Below are 13,697 nucleotides of genomic sequence, written 5' to 3' on the forward strand. Positions count from 1 at the left end.
TCGTGGTAAATTTTGACTAGATTTCGGTACATGATTCAATGTTACATGGTACAACAGTACATTCACATCTGAAAGATTTAGACAGGTCAAGCTCGTTCTTTCGCATAGCCTCACGGCATCTTGGAATCCGGCCAACTTTGAGACCTTAAAATGGTAAGAGAATCTCACAACAAAATCTCCACTTGGATTTCAACTCGTTGGATTGTATATTTGTTTGAACTACATCTAAAACTATAATCGCCAGATGAGATTACAAGATAACAACCATTTGCCTGTAGCTTGGATATGAACAATAAATATATTATTGTTGGTTTGGTCTTTAAACTAAATTGGATGTAGAGATTATCGTACTTATTTACTTCTATTTTAAAGAAGTTTTTTTTAAAAATAAAAATAAACTTCTAGTAAGCAGATTAAGATGCAAAGTATTTAAATTTATGGAGGTATCTACTAGATATTAGTTACTGTAACGAGCCCGACCAGAAATCTACAAAGGATGGCTTGTGATCACCACTAGATCCTCCTCCAAACGGAAAACGATCTAAAGTGCCAAATCTCTAGGATGTGACAATTGACACCCACCGTGGGCCCGCCCTTATAATGTGACCATGCCCAAGAGACAAGAGACCAACCACACGGTTTGAAAACCACGCGTTGGGTCAAACCGGTGGGTACAACATCCGGGCTAATTATAAGATATAGACATAAATAAAAAGTTTGATATTTTATAAAACATACTCTATATTTTACCTATTTTTCACGATTTTATAACTATCTTCTTATTTTTCTCTAGAATTCTCGTTTAACACCTTAACGTTATTTTAACTGACAGATATCAACTAAATTATTAAAATATCATCACCATTATTTTTCTTCCTTTCTGCCCCCTCCTTCAAAGAAAGCATAGATAATTTAAATATATTGTTTAAATTAACAAAAAATATTAAAAGAGAATTATAAGAAAAAAATAAGAACACAAAATAGATAAAATATAAAATATAATTTATAAAATTATCTAAAAAAAAACCAGCTACTCAATACCATCTGATAATTTTAAAACTACTAAACAATAATATTAATAATGAAAACCAAAAAAGAAGAAGCAACAATTATTAAGATGTCTCCAATATAGATCAATAAGGGGGAGGGGGGGGTTAAGAGGGACTTTAAGACATCTTAGAAACCTGAATCTAGTATGACAAGTTACCATCTCACCTAAAAACTCAAACTGATGGTCACAAATTACCGACAATTTCCAATTCTCTATCCCTATATATCCTTTGGAGTTTCCTCCTATTCCTAGAGCTTAGCTCTCTCTTTCATAGAGAAAATGAGAAGAGCTTACTTTCCTCGCAAGAGATTGCTCTCTTTTTCATAGAGAAAATGAGAATCTCATTTCCTCACAAGAGGTCGGCAGTTACTGATCTTTGCTCTTTAACTACCACTGTCCCTCCTCTCACTACATTCTACTGTCTTAATATAATTAGGTTCTACTCTTTCTTCTATGAAAGAAAGTAAAAAATTAAAAAAGAAGGAAGAAGCAAAGTACCAACAATTTATATCTTCAAGAGAAATATTTGAGAAAAATAACATATAATTTATATCTCCAAGAGAAATCAAATTCTACTCCCAAATAATAAAGAGATCTCATACATATATATATATATATATATATGGAATTGACCATATTTTTTGCAAAACAAAAGGATGTGTATGAATTGGTTCTCTTGAAGTAATTTTCTATACTCTTCAGTAGAATAAAGGAAAAAAACAAGAGTAGAGAATGAAATGAATAAGAACAAAATTAATATACAATCTTTTATACTGTAGACTTTGTCAACTTTTTATCTGCGCTACCCCAGAAGTTTGGCAGGTAGTCCTCCTAAGATCAGTCAACTCTCTCTCTCTCTCTCTCTCTCTCTGTGAGTCAGGGAAGACAATCACTTCTCGTGATCAAAGAGGTATCATAAATATTTATATATAATTATATATATATATATATATATATATATATATATATATGATAAAATGATTCCATCACTATAGATTTCAGCAAGAGAAAAAAGAGAGTCATGTAAAAGTCTGCACCAAGTGATCAACAAAAAGAGAAGCAAAAGAGACATCCTACACGAAAAGGAATCTATAATGTACATTGGCCCCTCAATACATTCATCTCTTCAAGGTGAATTGTGACTCTGAAATCCAATGGAATTATGCTGCTTCGAAGGACCAGAAGGTGGTATAGGTGCCCCTCTCGGCAAGAACCCAAAGAAGTAGCCAGAACTCCTCCTCTCAAATGGCTTCTCCTTGAAGGCTTGCGTGCTTCTAGACCCATGGCAAGATGAAACCAATAGAAGAATTAGAAGACACCATATGAGAATTGAGCCCCTTGTGAGGTGACCCATATGGCCTTTTAGCACAAGAAGAAGTTGGCAGGAGTGAGTTGTGAGCTAGAGAAGGTGTGGTGGGGAAGGAGAGTTTAGATTGTAAGCAAATGGCAATGACAAAATATTGAGAGAGTTATGAAATGTTTGCACATAAAGTATATATACATGGATATATTCAATAAACAAGAGAAAAGTATCTTATATAGAGAGAGAGAGGGTCCTTAGGAGTTGCCAAGAGATGGGTGTGGAATTAATGAAATGAAGACATGGGGGTTGGTCTAGCTACTAGCTTGTAGTAGAACTAGTAGTGGTCATGGTGTGAAGTGGTAGGGTTGGGGTGTTTGGAAGAAACAAGTTATATGAATTCTTATAAACTTGAAATCAAGGGACTAATGAAGAAGAGGGAAGAGGAGGCAAAAGGGGAAAGCAAATGTTAATTAAAAAAGTAGGGTTGTGTCGACTGGTTAGGTGGGTGACTGGGGCCACACCAAATTTAATGGCCGACTAAGGAAAATGCAACTGTTCTTTCAACCCCTCCAAACAGGAATTCCTGTCCCTTGGCTTCTGCTCATGTGCACTCTTGATGTGATTGTGCCTCTCTCTCTCTCTCTCTCTCTCTCTTAAAAAGTATGGCATAAAATTTTACATTAATGTCATAAAACTTATGTCCTAGTTAAATTCCTCTATACAAGTACCACCGATATAAGATCACTGTTACTATAGCTCGGTGGTGTTTGAGTTTTACTATTACATAATAGATTTAATTATTCTAATAAACATTAGAGTTAGTATTTAATATATATATATATATATATATATATATATTGAAAAAGACTATTTCTTATAATTAGTCTGAACTCGTGCTTATAAAAAAAAATTCCTAAGATCTTATACAGGTATTACAAGATAATGCATGATGTGTAATCTGCGACTATTGGCATAGTAAAGATGATGAGATTCATGTGTAGGACGGTTGCCACCCATGGGCTACATTACCCTAAGGGGGTCGCCATGGCTCCCACTTCGTCAATTATAAATTTTTTAAACTAATAATACTGTACTATAATTAAATGTAATTTATTTTAACTAATATCACTATTTGGCTCATATCCGTTTTAATAGCTCAAAAGTGTATAAATAAAGTGCACGTTTTAATTAAACTATTACTAAATAATACTATATTGTCTCCTGCCCCCCCCAATTCAGAAATATGACGCAATGGGTCTTTTAATGCTGCAGTGTGATATTCTCTGCATTCCTTTGAATGTAAATGGTGGTATTGAATGGCTTCCGTCTCCATGCCAATTTATAGCATTTGTTTCATGACATGCTTCAGGATGTATGTGTTTTGTTTCAGTAGTGCATTTCACTGTCCTCTACATCAGGTGAGTACTATTTTAGACCCATAATTGATACCCTATTCAAGGAAATAGGCAAATGCAATGGTTAAAAAACAGTAATCTGGGACAAAATGTGACGTGCGGATGTTTTACTTTGAGTACTCTTAAAATTGAAGAGAACCGACTAGTCTACCATGAGCAACCATGGTAGGTAACTCTCCTATTGATGGAGGAGGCCGTAAAGTCAGACTCTAACTCAAATAATTTTATGAACAAAATTACTCAAGATATCTGTTTAATTCGAGACAATAGCTTGATAAAGTTTGCCATGCTAATTGGTCTACAACACTAGGAAGGTCTCATGCATCTTAACACCTAACCCTTAAGATGGTTACGTAATACTGAATTGCTTTTGGATGGCGGCTTCATTTAATTTGATCAACTAACCAACCTAGACTCTTGATAAGCCACTACAATCATGCAAATGTCATTCTTATATTAATTCCGGGCGCAAAGATGCAAGCTCTTGAATGAAGGGCATGCAAACATATCAATCCCATGTGAGCTGGCTTCTACTTTTGAGTTCATGAAGGAAGAATACTTGAAGAGATAAAATGAGTAGATTTGCTTACCTGCCTGGTTTCCAGACCTTTATTTGAGGAAGTAGAACATGCAAGCTGACGAGAGGAACTCCACATTGCTATTATACATTTGCATGCTTGGCCAAATGTTTGGGTCAAAGAAAGGAGAAGATGTTGCTCATGTCTGCTATCATGGTCCATGTTCCCCTGACTCGTGTCATATATAGTTATGAAGCCATGACCCACCACCATAAGCATCTTCCTTGTCCCCGTATAGATGTCTTCAACTCACAGGTGTCAAATTTATTATAACACTCTCATGGTGGGCTCTTCAGTGTCTGCAAGGAAAAGAAGTCCAGAAATACAAAAAGTGTGAGAAAGAAACTTAACCTGGTACTGAATTTTTCCAGCGTAGTGGTGCTTTACAAGGCCCTACATTCTTATAAATACTAGAGCTAATTAGCTTTCATGATGCATGATTGTGTGAAAAGTTATCAGATGTAGCCAATAAGAGATGACCAAGATCATAAAAAAGGTGGTATGTTTAATAGAACTGGACTAGCAATTAGTCCAGAAGAATTCTTGCAACAGAATAGTTTTCAGTCCCATGGTGGCAGCTGTAAAAGCATGACTGTAGTACATGATGCAAACTTGTGCTGCAATTGCGGTCCAACTTGGTATGTCTAATTAAGCTGCATCTATACTTTTTCAAATAATAATTGGAAAGAGAAAAGCAAGCCTGGAATCCTGGAAAAGTCATATCGGTACTCTGTTCCATAAACAATATACATTAAATCTAGAGGATTAAGAAAAGATTTCTATCGTCTAAATACTATTAAACAACAACAAATTTTGCTAAGAGCTTAAGCTGGTATGGTGTATTTACTCCATTACTCCCATCACTCTCCCCGATGTCTGTCTGATGTCAAGACTCAAGACCATTCAATTGGCCCAAAATGCTAAATTTGAATAGGAGTAGATTGTACTTTGTTTTGATTATAGACAAGATGTTGCAGGATTCTACCTCAATTAGGCAAGCTATTTATGTGAAGACTTAGGCTCAGAAAGATTATATGCATAATCTTTTATATCAAATAGCTAACTAGCTTGATATGTGAAAATAGGTGATCCAATGCAAGATATCTATAAACATGATTTGGCATGTTGAGAGATGCACAAATTTTCATTTTCTCAGAGTCATTAAAGGTAGTCCTTAGATGTTCTCATAGGTAGAAAATTAAACATACAGTGTCCCAAGATTTATTTATTTTTTTTGTCAAAAAAGAAAAAGAAAGCAGTTTAATGGGCCGCGGCCCATTCTAAGCCCAAAGGACAATGCCTAGAATGTAATGAACACAGCCCAATAGCTTTCAACTGCACTGCCTAGTGGGTTTTCTTCTAGGGACTAGATGATTGAACACAATCAAGGCAGGACATTAGTCATTAGAATATCTTCAGTTTAGAAAAGTATTGCTATACATCAACTTCTTTAAGACTAAACTTACAAGAGTCATGCATCATGATTTGCAAATACTGCTTGAATAGAGATAAACATGGATTAAGAAAAAAAAAAAAAAAAACCAATGTCTTTTACTACCATTCATGGAGTTGTGTCAACTGTAAAGACCCCGGAAACTACTTTTGTAGGAAAATTAAGCACATCAAAGTTGAATAAAACCACTTGCAAATAACCTAGTTTTGCAAATCATGAGCTCGTTTCAATTGCTAACCATCTGAGAAACAATAGCTATTGCATCTTGTGAATAATACATTTCAACTCATAAATGTTTTAAATTATCTTTAGTGTGAAAAGATCCTAAAATAAGAATCAACCTTAGGATGCTTGTGAAACATCTGCATTTAAAGATGACTAACATGCCAATCCATATAAAACTTTGACAAGTTGGCAAATGGCTTTGACCAACTTTAGAAACATTGAACATCAGAAAGGAAATATCATGTTGGTACCAATGTCGCAAAATGATGGATCACTATTATTCTGTCATTCAACCCTTGCACGTTGCCTTTTTTACTCTTCTATTAAATCTATGTAGATACATAATCTACAAGTAGGATCCAACTGTTACGTTTTAAGCATAACTTTTATGTTGAAAAAGGAAAAAAAGCCACATATACAGTGGCCACCATCTAAAGGAGGAAAAGTACCTTCAAACAATCTTCTCTCGTTCCCCCACTATACCTCCCCTCCAATGAAAAGGTCAAAGGCCATGTGAAGATATCCACACCTAAAATTCTCACCTGAAAAATATTAGAAAACCACAGTTACTTCGATGTGGTAATACTTTTAATAAATTCACACAGATAAAGGTGAAAAAGATATGATTCTTAGAAATGAAGAGTTCTATAATCACGTGGATTCTAATGTATATGTTCTTATGTGTTGGTATCTTTAGCACCACGACGGCACTCTTCTTTAGAAAATCAATCAACCTTCAATGGAAGCTCTTGATTTCTTCATCACGATAAAGTAGGTTCTTCATAGATTGCCATGAAATTTAATGAATATATGCAAATAGAACATATACACATGAAAGAAACAGGCTCTAGGTTTCGAAATGTACAAATGGAATCCATATATCTTAGTAAATAAGTATAATAGTCAATGCTAACTAATGCAAGAAGATACCTTTTCTGAAGCTCCATCCCTTGGATCATGAATCACTTGAAGATCAGGAATGCAATTGCTTGCATCCAGGAATTGAGTTATAGTTAATAAAATGTTAAAAAGGAGACTCCTGGCCTTACAGTACTCTGCCACATGTATCAGATTAAAAGACCTACTCTTATGACATGATGAATCTAACTCCTCATGTGTATGCCAATTGCAGCGCTAGGTTGAATCACAATAATACCAAACGCCTTTGATAATGAAAATGGTACTGCTGCTGGTTTATCATGAACAATCTCAGTCGTAATATGTTTATGTGCAATTCAACATGTATATTTATGTGCATGCCATTTGAAAAATGCTGCTCCAAATCTCTCTCTCTTTTTATGAGAAGAATGAGATAGTATTACATAATGTTCCCAATGGAGAGATATTAAAAGGTATGCATTCACCCACCAAGTGCCTTCTATCTCTCTGAAATCCGACCTTCGGTCAAGTTACTTTCAGAGCATCCAGCTAAGATTGTTGGATTCAATCATAATCGAAAATTTAAGCCAGGGTCATAGATGTTAAGTTTCTCCCAGGTTAAACTGGTAAGTTTATTTGATAGGTATGATTAGTTTAACTAAGTACTAAGGTTTGGTGTGGTCCTATTTCAACATTTTCAAGAAAATGAACTCCAGAATTATAAGCTTAAGTTATTAGATGTGCCTTGTGAAAATGGTAATAGCAATGTGGAATATTTAATGCATGCACGTAAAGCAAAGTGCTTCCCTTATTGGACACCACAACCACCTTGTATAAATATTTCTCTAGTGGAGCCCTAGTCAAAGTCTAGACTTCCGTGTTCTTTGATTGGATACTTTAATGTACTAAAGGCCTAATAGACTCCTCCCTAACCACACGTCTTCCAGCATCAGCCAAACAAAACAATTACATTAGGAAAATATTGTGGGGTCTCTTTTCGCAACCATGCATTACGAATAAATTGTGGGGTCTCTTTTCGCAAAATGGCTATAGTTCTATTCATATCTGACTTGTATTTTGTGGAATGCATTAAAGTAAACCCTTTGGTAATGGCAGTTGGGTTTGGTTCTTTGCCTTGGTTGTCAAATGTCAAGGTTGGCACTAAAACAAATCCTTATGAGCTTGAGCTAGGCTGTCTTCTTTAAAGCAGTTGAACCAAACATGTGGGTATGTGGAGTTCTTCAACCAAAGTGGCTCTCTTTGAATAATAAACTGGTACTTTACACAACTAAATGCTACCTTCCGTCCAAATTGACTTGTTGAATATAGTAGACAAGATTAGGAAAATATTGCATACTAACGTAAGGCTAGAACTAAGCAACGCATTGTTGAAGATTCAACACATTTAATGCTTTATGAGATGAAGAAATAGTCAAAGAAAGGAAGAGTAAAAGTGGCAACTATAGGTGAAAAATATGGATCGGATATCAGATATATTCCATATTTATTTTTTGAATCTATAAGAACTTATGATATGACTGGAATCTATAAACACAATTAATATATTTATGAAAAGTAGATTCACAGTTCATGTAAAACTGTAAAATTGTCTTTTATATCACTTTTTCCGTAACATTTAAAACTATATGCATATAAAGATACATGCATAGACTATCTAGATAGAAAAGTCTTGATTTATATCCAACAAAATTTGGATATAGAACCAGGATCATATTGGATTTTATCTGATCCATTGTCACCCCTAGTTGCAACAGATCGTTCAATAACATAAACAATAGTTAAGTTTTCACAGATACAAATGCAAATATAGAAACGAAATATTTGTATAATAAAGCTATTTCCTGTCTTAGGATGTAGGACCACATTGGATGGTAATAAAATATACAGTGGCATGCTGATGCAAATAGTCCTCTCTAAATAATTAAACACCGACTTCTCTACACGCATCAACACCTAGTCATAACTTGAATCCAACTTCCATTCCAACATAACTAATACCTTAAAGATTCTTCTCAAATTTTAACAGCAACTATATCTAAGTGGTCCAAAGTTCCTGTAACCCGGGATATTGGGATAAATTGAATGGTTGTCTGCTAGGAATGGAGAAACTGGAAGAGCAAGTAAACGGAAGATTTTTTTTTAAAAAAAAAATCCAGTGAATTAATCACGAACAAGACAACCAGTAGTGGAATTGAAAAGACAAACACAAAACGTACAAACCGGGGCAGGAATAGGATTAGAAGATCTACGAGCACTTGACTTTGTTGGTCTTCGAAGTCAATAAGTGTGCTCCGACGCAAAATCGATGGTTCGACCCCGTGGACTTTTCGAGGTCGGAAGAGGGGGCCACTGATTAGCTACTAGTTTAGGTTTGAACAGAATCTTAATTATATTTTTGCATGCTAAGATGGTCAAAGACGTGGGAGGGGAGAACTAGTTGGATTGGACCAATTACTTGGATTCCCCTGGCTTAGTTGTATACGCTCTACCATTAGTAAATTTCCCACTGTAACAAACATTAGGTTAGACTCACGAAAAGAGTGTTTAGCTAATTTAGGTAGGTGTCAAAGTTCATTAACCTAAAATGTGGCTAGCATGACTGCAATTAGCTGGCAGATTAAATTAAGGCCGAAATACTTGACTATAAAATTGTAATGAGAAATATATATATTTTACTCTGCTCATAGTTTGGCTGAAATTTTTTTGAAGTGTCCCCTGACATTTAAAATTAACCCCTGGTAGTTTTAATAGTGATTTTCTATCAAGATTGTCAACATTTTAGTTGAGGATTATTCAATTTATTATTGTAAATCATAAAGTGAATCAAAATAATTTATATTAAAAATATTTGTTCATGCATAAGGATACTTATTAATAGATTATATCTTCTTTGAATATATTTTACAATCAAATATTTACTTATGTAGTATAAGGTAATTATTAATTGTGTATAAAATCTTATCACAAGTGAGAAAGTACGATAAAGTCATATATATATTCTAATTAGCAGAAAATGATCAAAATACTCTCCTCTAAATCTAATTTTTTTTTTTTTTACTTTTAAAATTCTTCTTCCACTAACTTACAGAAATTTAAGAACTTAAAGAATAATTTTCTCTCCATAGCATTATAATTCAACTTTTTACCAGTTCAATGTCATCTACAGATATATCAGGTATAGGTTAAAACGACGCTAGCATTTTGTACCTCAATATCAACTCTATCAAGAAAAAAAATTACAGTCTATAATATATTTTGTGGCATATTAATTAGTGGAAAGGCAGTAATTAATGACTTTAAGCACTGACCAGAACTGCAGGCATTTGGAAGAAGCCCAAGCGTGCGGTGGCCGTTCGAATCCGTGCCAGTGGGCACGTACACGCCACGTGTCAATCCCTACCCTCCGTTGCTTCCGATGGTCCGATCTCCGACCCCACCACCTTCGCATTCATTGCTTTCCACACTCTTCTTCTTTTATCTTTTTTTTTTAAAATTTTAAATAATATTAAAAGTCTTCTTCTTCCTTCTATTCCTCTGCATACGATAAATTAATTTATCATCATTACTACTTAACAAGAAAACTTTAAGAAGCACGCATTTATTCTCACCCAGAGGAGCACCCGGAAGATCGCGGCCACAAGATGGGCGCTTTATGATCTGCGTATCACGATTACTGTGGCTTACCGCGTGTGCAGGATATCCTCCGCTGTTAGCCCACGAAATCTGCTCACCATCCGCACGCACTTTGACCGTCGACCAGAATAAACAACTCTTCCAATCGATTGCGACTGGGGACTGGGGACTGGGGACTGGGGACTGGGGACTGGGGACCGGGGAGGAGACTTCGCATTTAACACCCTGCTTCTTTCTGAAATAACCTTGCATTCTCACTTTGACCGTCGTGCTTCTTTTCGCAAAAGAAAGATTAAATGAAACTATAGGAAGTTAAACGTAATTTTAATTATGCAGGGTGTTATATGTAAATATGGGAAAGCAAAGAAGGGAAAGAAAGCGATCTCTCTCACCCGATCAGACGTCATCCTCTTTCTTTCTTTGACTCCTCCCCAATAAAACCCACTCCCCTCCATACCTTTCCCTTTCCATTCTCACCTCCACCCTCCTCCCTCCTCCCTCCTCCTTCTCCTCTTCCTCCCATCTATACTTCGTGCCGATAGTTTATCCGACGTCAGAAGAATAAGAAGGCGGATAAGAGTTAAGAGTAGGGATAAGTTGTGCCATGATGGGTAGGAAGGAGGATAGGCTATCCCAGCCACTGGAAGTGAAGGTCCCGAGCTTCTTCCGGTGCCCCATCTCACTGGACGTGATGAAGTCGCCTGTGAGCCTATGCACGGGGGTGACGTACGACCGCTCCTCCATCCAGCGCTGGCTCGAATCAGGAAACACCACGTGTCCCGCCACCATGCAGCCCCTCCCTTCCACCGACCTCGTCCCCAACCTCACCCTCCGTAGCCTCATCCACCTCTGGTCTTCCGCGATAACCCTACCCCACCCCTCCTCCGGCGGAGGACCAGACCTCCTAGCCAAGATTCGCGCCGCGGCGGATCCGGCGGATCAGCTGCGCCGTCTCGCCGCGTTCTTCCTCTCTGACGACGTCGACGAGTTTGAGAAGAATAACCTCGTCAATGCCGGCGGCTGCGCCGCCGCGATCGCGCCCCTTCTGAAGAGACCGGATCTGGAGACGGCCGAGGCGACGGTTAGGGTTTTTGTTGCCGTGCTTACCTCCGATTGCATCGAGATTGGCAACAGGAAGATCGCGGCAGCGGCCATCTCGTCCGATCTCGCCTCCTCCGTCTCCGCCCTAGTGCGGATTTTGGAGCACGGGAGCGGGCTGGAGCCGCGGATCGACGCTGCTATTCTGCTCGAAAAGGTGATCTCGATGTCGGATCGGAAGGCGAGGAGCTCGATCGCCGACTCGGCGGAGCTGATCCGCGAAGTGATCCGGCTGGCCGGTGAGACGGATCCGCGCGCGGTCGAGCCAGCGACTGCGATCCTGGCATTGATCTCCGGCGTGCGGCGGGCGCGGGAGGAGATGGTGAAGCTCGGCGTGGTGGCTGCGGCGACGTCGGTGCTCGCCTCCCCGGCGACATCGCCGGCCGCGGCGGAAAAGGCGATGCGAGTGATGGAAGCCGCGGCGGGGTGCGCGGAGGGCCGCGCGGCGATCTGCGAGGAGGAGAAGGCGATCAAGACGGTGGTGAGGAGGATGAACAAGGCCGGGAAGGAGGGGGCCGAGGCGGCGGTGGCGGTGCTCTGGAATGTGTGCCACCGGCACAGGGACAGGAGGGCGGCCGATGCCGCGGCGGCGGCGGAGGGAGGCTTGACGAGGCTGCTCCTCCTGATGCAGAGCGGATGCTCGCCGGCGGCGAGGCAGATGGCGGCGGACTTGTTGAGGATCTTTAAGGTGAACGCCAAGAGCTGCCTTGGTGGGTATGATACCAAAACTACTCATATCATGCCCTTTTGAATTCGAATTTTGATTTCTTTTCCAAAAGAATGAAAGAGGAGGGAAATTGGAGCCTCTTCTTGTAAATGGATAGAGATTTTTGACAGAGGAAGAACAAAAAAAAAAAAAAAAAAAAAAAAAAAAAAAAAAAAATCGAAGTAAAGGAGAAATTGGCATCTAATTTTTGATGTGTTTATAGATTATTGTATGCTTCTGAGTTCTGATTGAAGACCTCGCGGTTTGTTCCCGGCGAAGATATCTTTCTCTGATCCACCGAGATGTGAAATTTAGGAAAATGAGAGCTAAAAAGTTTGAAATCATGATAAATTAAACGAGAGAAGCAACAAAATTCTGGAGATTTTAATCTACGGAGCTATTGATTAAGCGGTGATAAACTACTAGTTAAAACCACTAATCGACGGATTCAAAAGGGTTCATCATGTTTGCCTCTTTCTCTGGCTCCTTTATACAACAATTATATTTGTTTGGCATTGTTGGTTATTTTGTTATCTTGTTAGATTGATTGCTTGTGGTGTTTCAACATTATTGGAGTTGAATCCTTGAACATTTTCCTTAGGCTTTAGTTCTTGTTTGGTTTGAGACTAAATTTCGAACTCGATTTATTTATCTTATTTCTTAGTTTTAATATTTAGTTACTGAGTCTTCGAACTCGATTTATTTATCTCATTTCTTAGTTTTAATATTTAGTTACTGAGTCAGTTTATGAGTTCCTAAATCAAAACCGAGTCTATGAACCTGAATCAAAGTTAGGGCTTGTTTCTAAGATCTGAGATTGTCGCCTTTTCTCGTCTTTCTAGTTCCGGTTAGATTTGAATAAAATTGTTAAAATAATATTATTTTCTCGGTATCAATTTTCAACAAAATAATTCTTGTTCAACGCTTAATAGATTTTAATTCCAACTTGAAATTTTATGACTGTGTAGTGTGAGTGCCAACAAAACACACAAAAACAAAAGTATGTTTGCCCACCATTAATTAATGTAGTAAATGTTGTAGTATTAGTAATTTGATATCCATATCAGCCCAAGAAATTTGCTTGGAACCATCATTCAAAGACTTGACCAAGCGAAAGAAAAGAAGGCCATAATTGCCAATTAGGTTGCCGACCTCTCTTCTCTCATTAAAGAAAATTAAAAATCTCTTAACCTTAAAATCAAGCAAATTAATTAGCGATTTAGGTTTAATAAAGACGGACGTTAGTTGACAAAGACTCAATCATGGCAGTGGGGTTGCAAAGATGAGGAAAGAAAGAAGAAAAAACAAAAGAGTAATAAAGGAGTGGAAGATGAT

At 37.7% G+C, this 13,697-nt stretch overlaps 1 protein-coding gene across 1 annotated transcript; it reads left to right on the plus strand.

Moving 5' to 3' along the window:
• Positions 1-10,720: 10,720 nt before the first annotated feature.
• Positions 10,721-12,567, plus strand: LOC140794900 (U-box domain-containing protein 27-like). The gene has a single exon (XM_073147170.1). It carries the CDS (start codon positions 11,163-11,165, stop codon positions 12,405-12,407), a length of 1,245 nt encoding a protein of 414 aa, XP_073003271.1. The 5' UTR covers positions 10,721-11,162; the 3' UTR covers positions 12,408-12,567.
• Positions 12,568-13,697: the final 1,130 nt, after the last annotated feature.

This window comes from Typha latifolia, chromosome 9 (genome assembly GCF_019914945.1).
Source record: "Typha latifolia isolate L0001 chromosome 9, TyphaL0001v2, whole genome shotgun sequence".
Classification (NCBI taxonomy): domain Eukaryota; kingdom Viridiplantae; phylum Streptophyta; class Magnoliopsida; order Poales; family Typhaceae; genus Typha; species Typha latifolia.

Bases quoted from the DNA above. Each gene is read 5' to 3' on its own strand.
- LOC140794900 (XM_073147170.1), top strand. From the start codon at position 11,163: ATGATGGGTAGGAAGGAGGATAGGCTATCCCAGCCACTGGAAGTGAAG.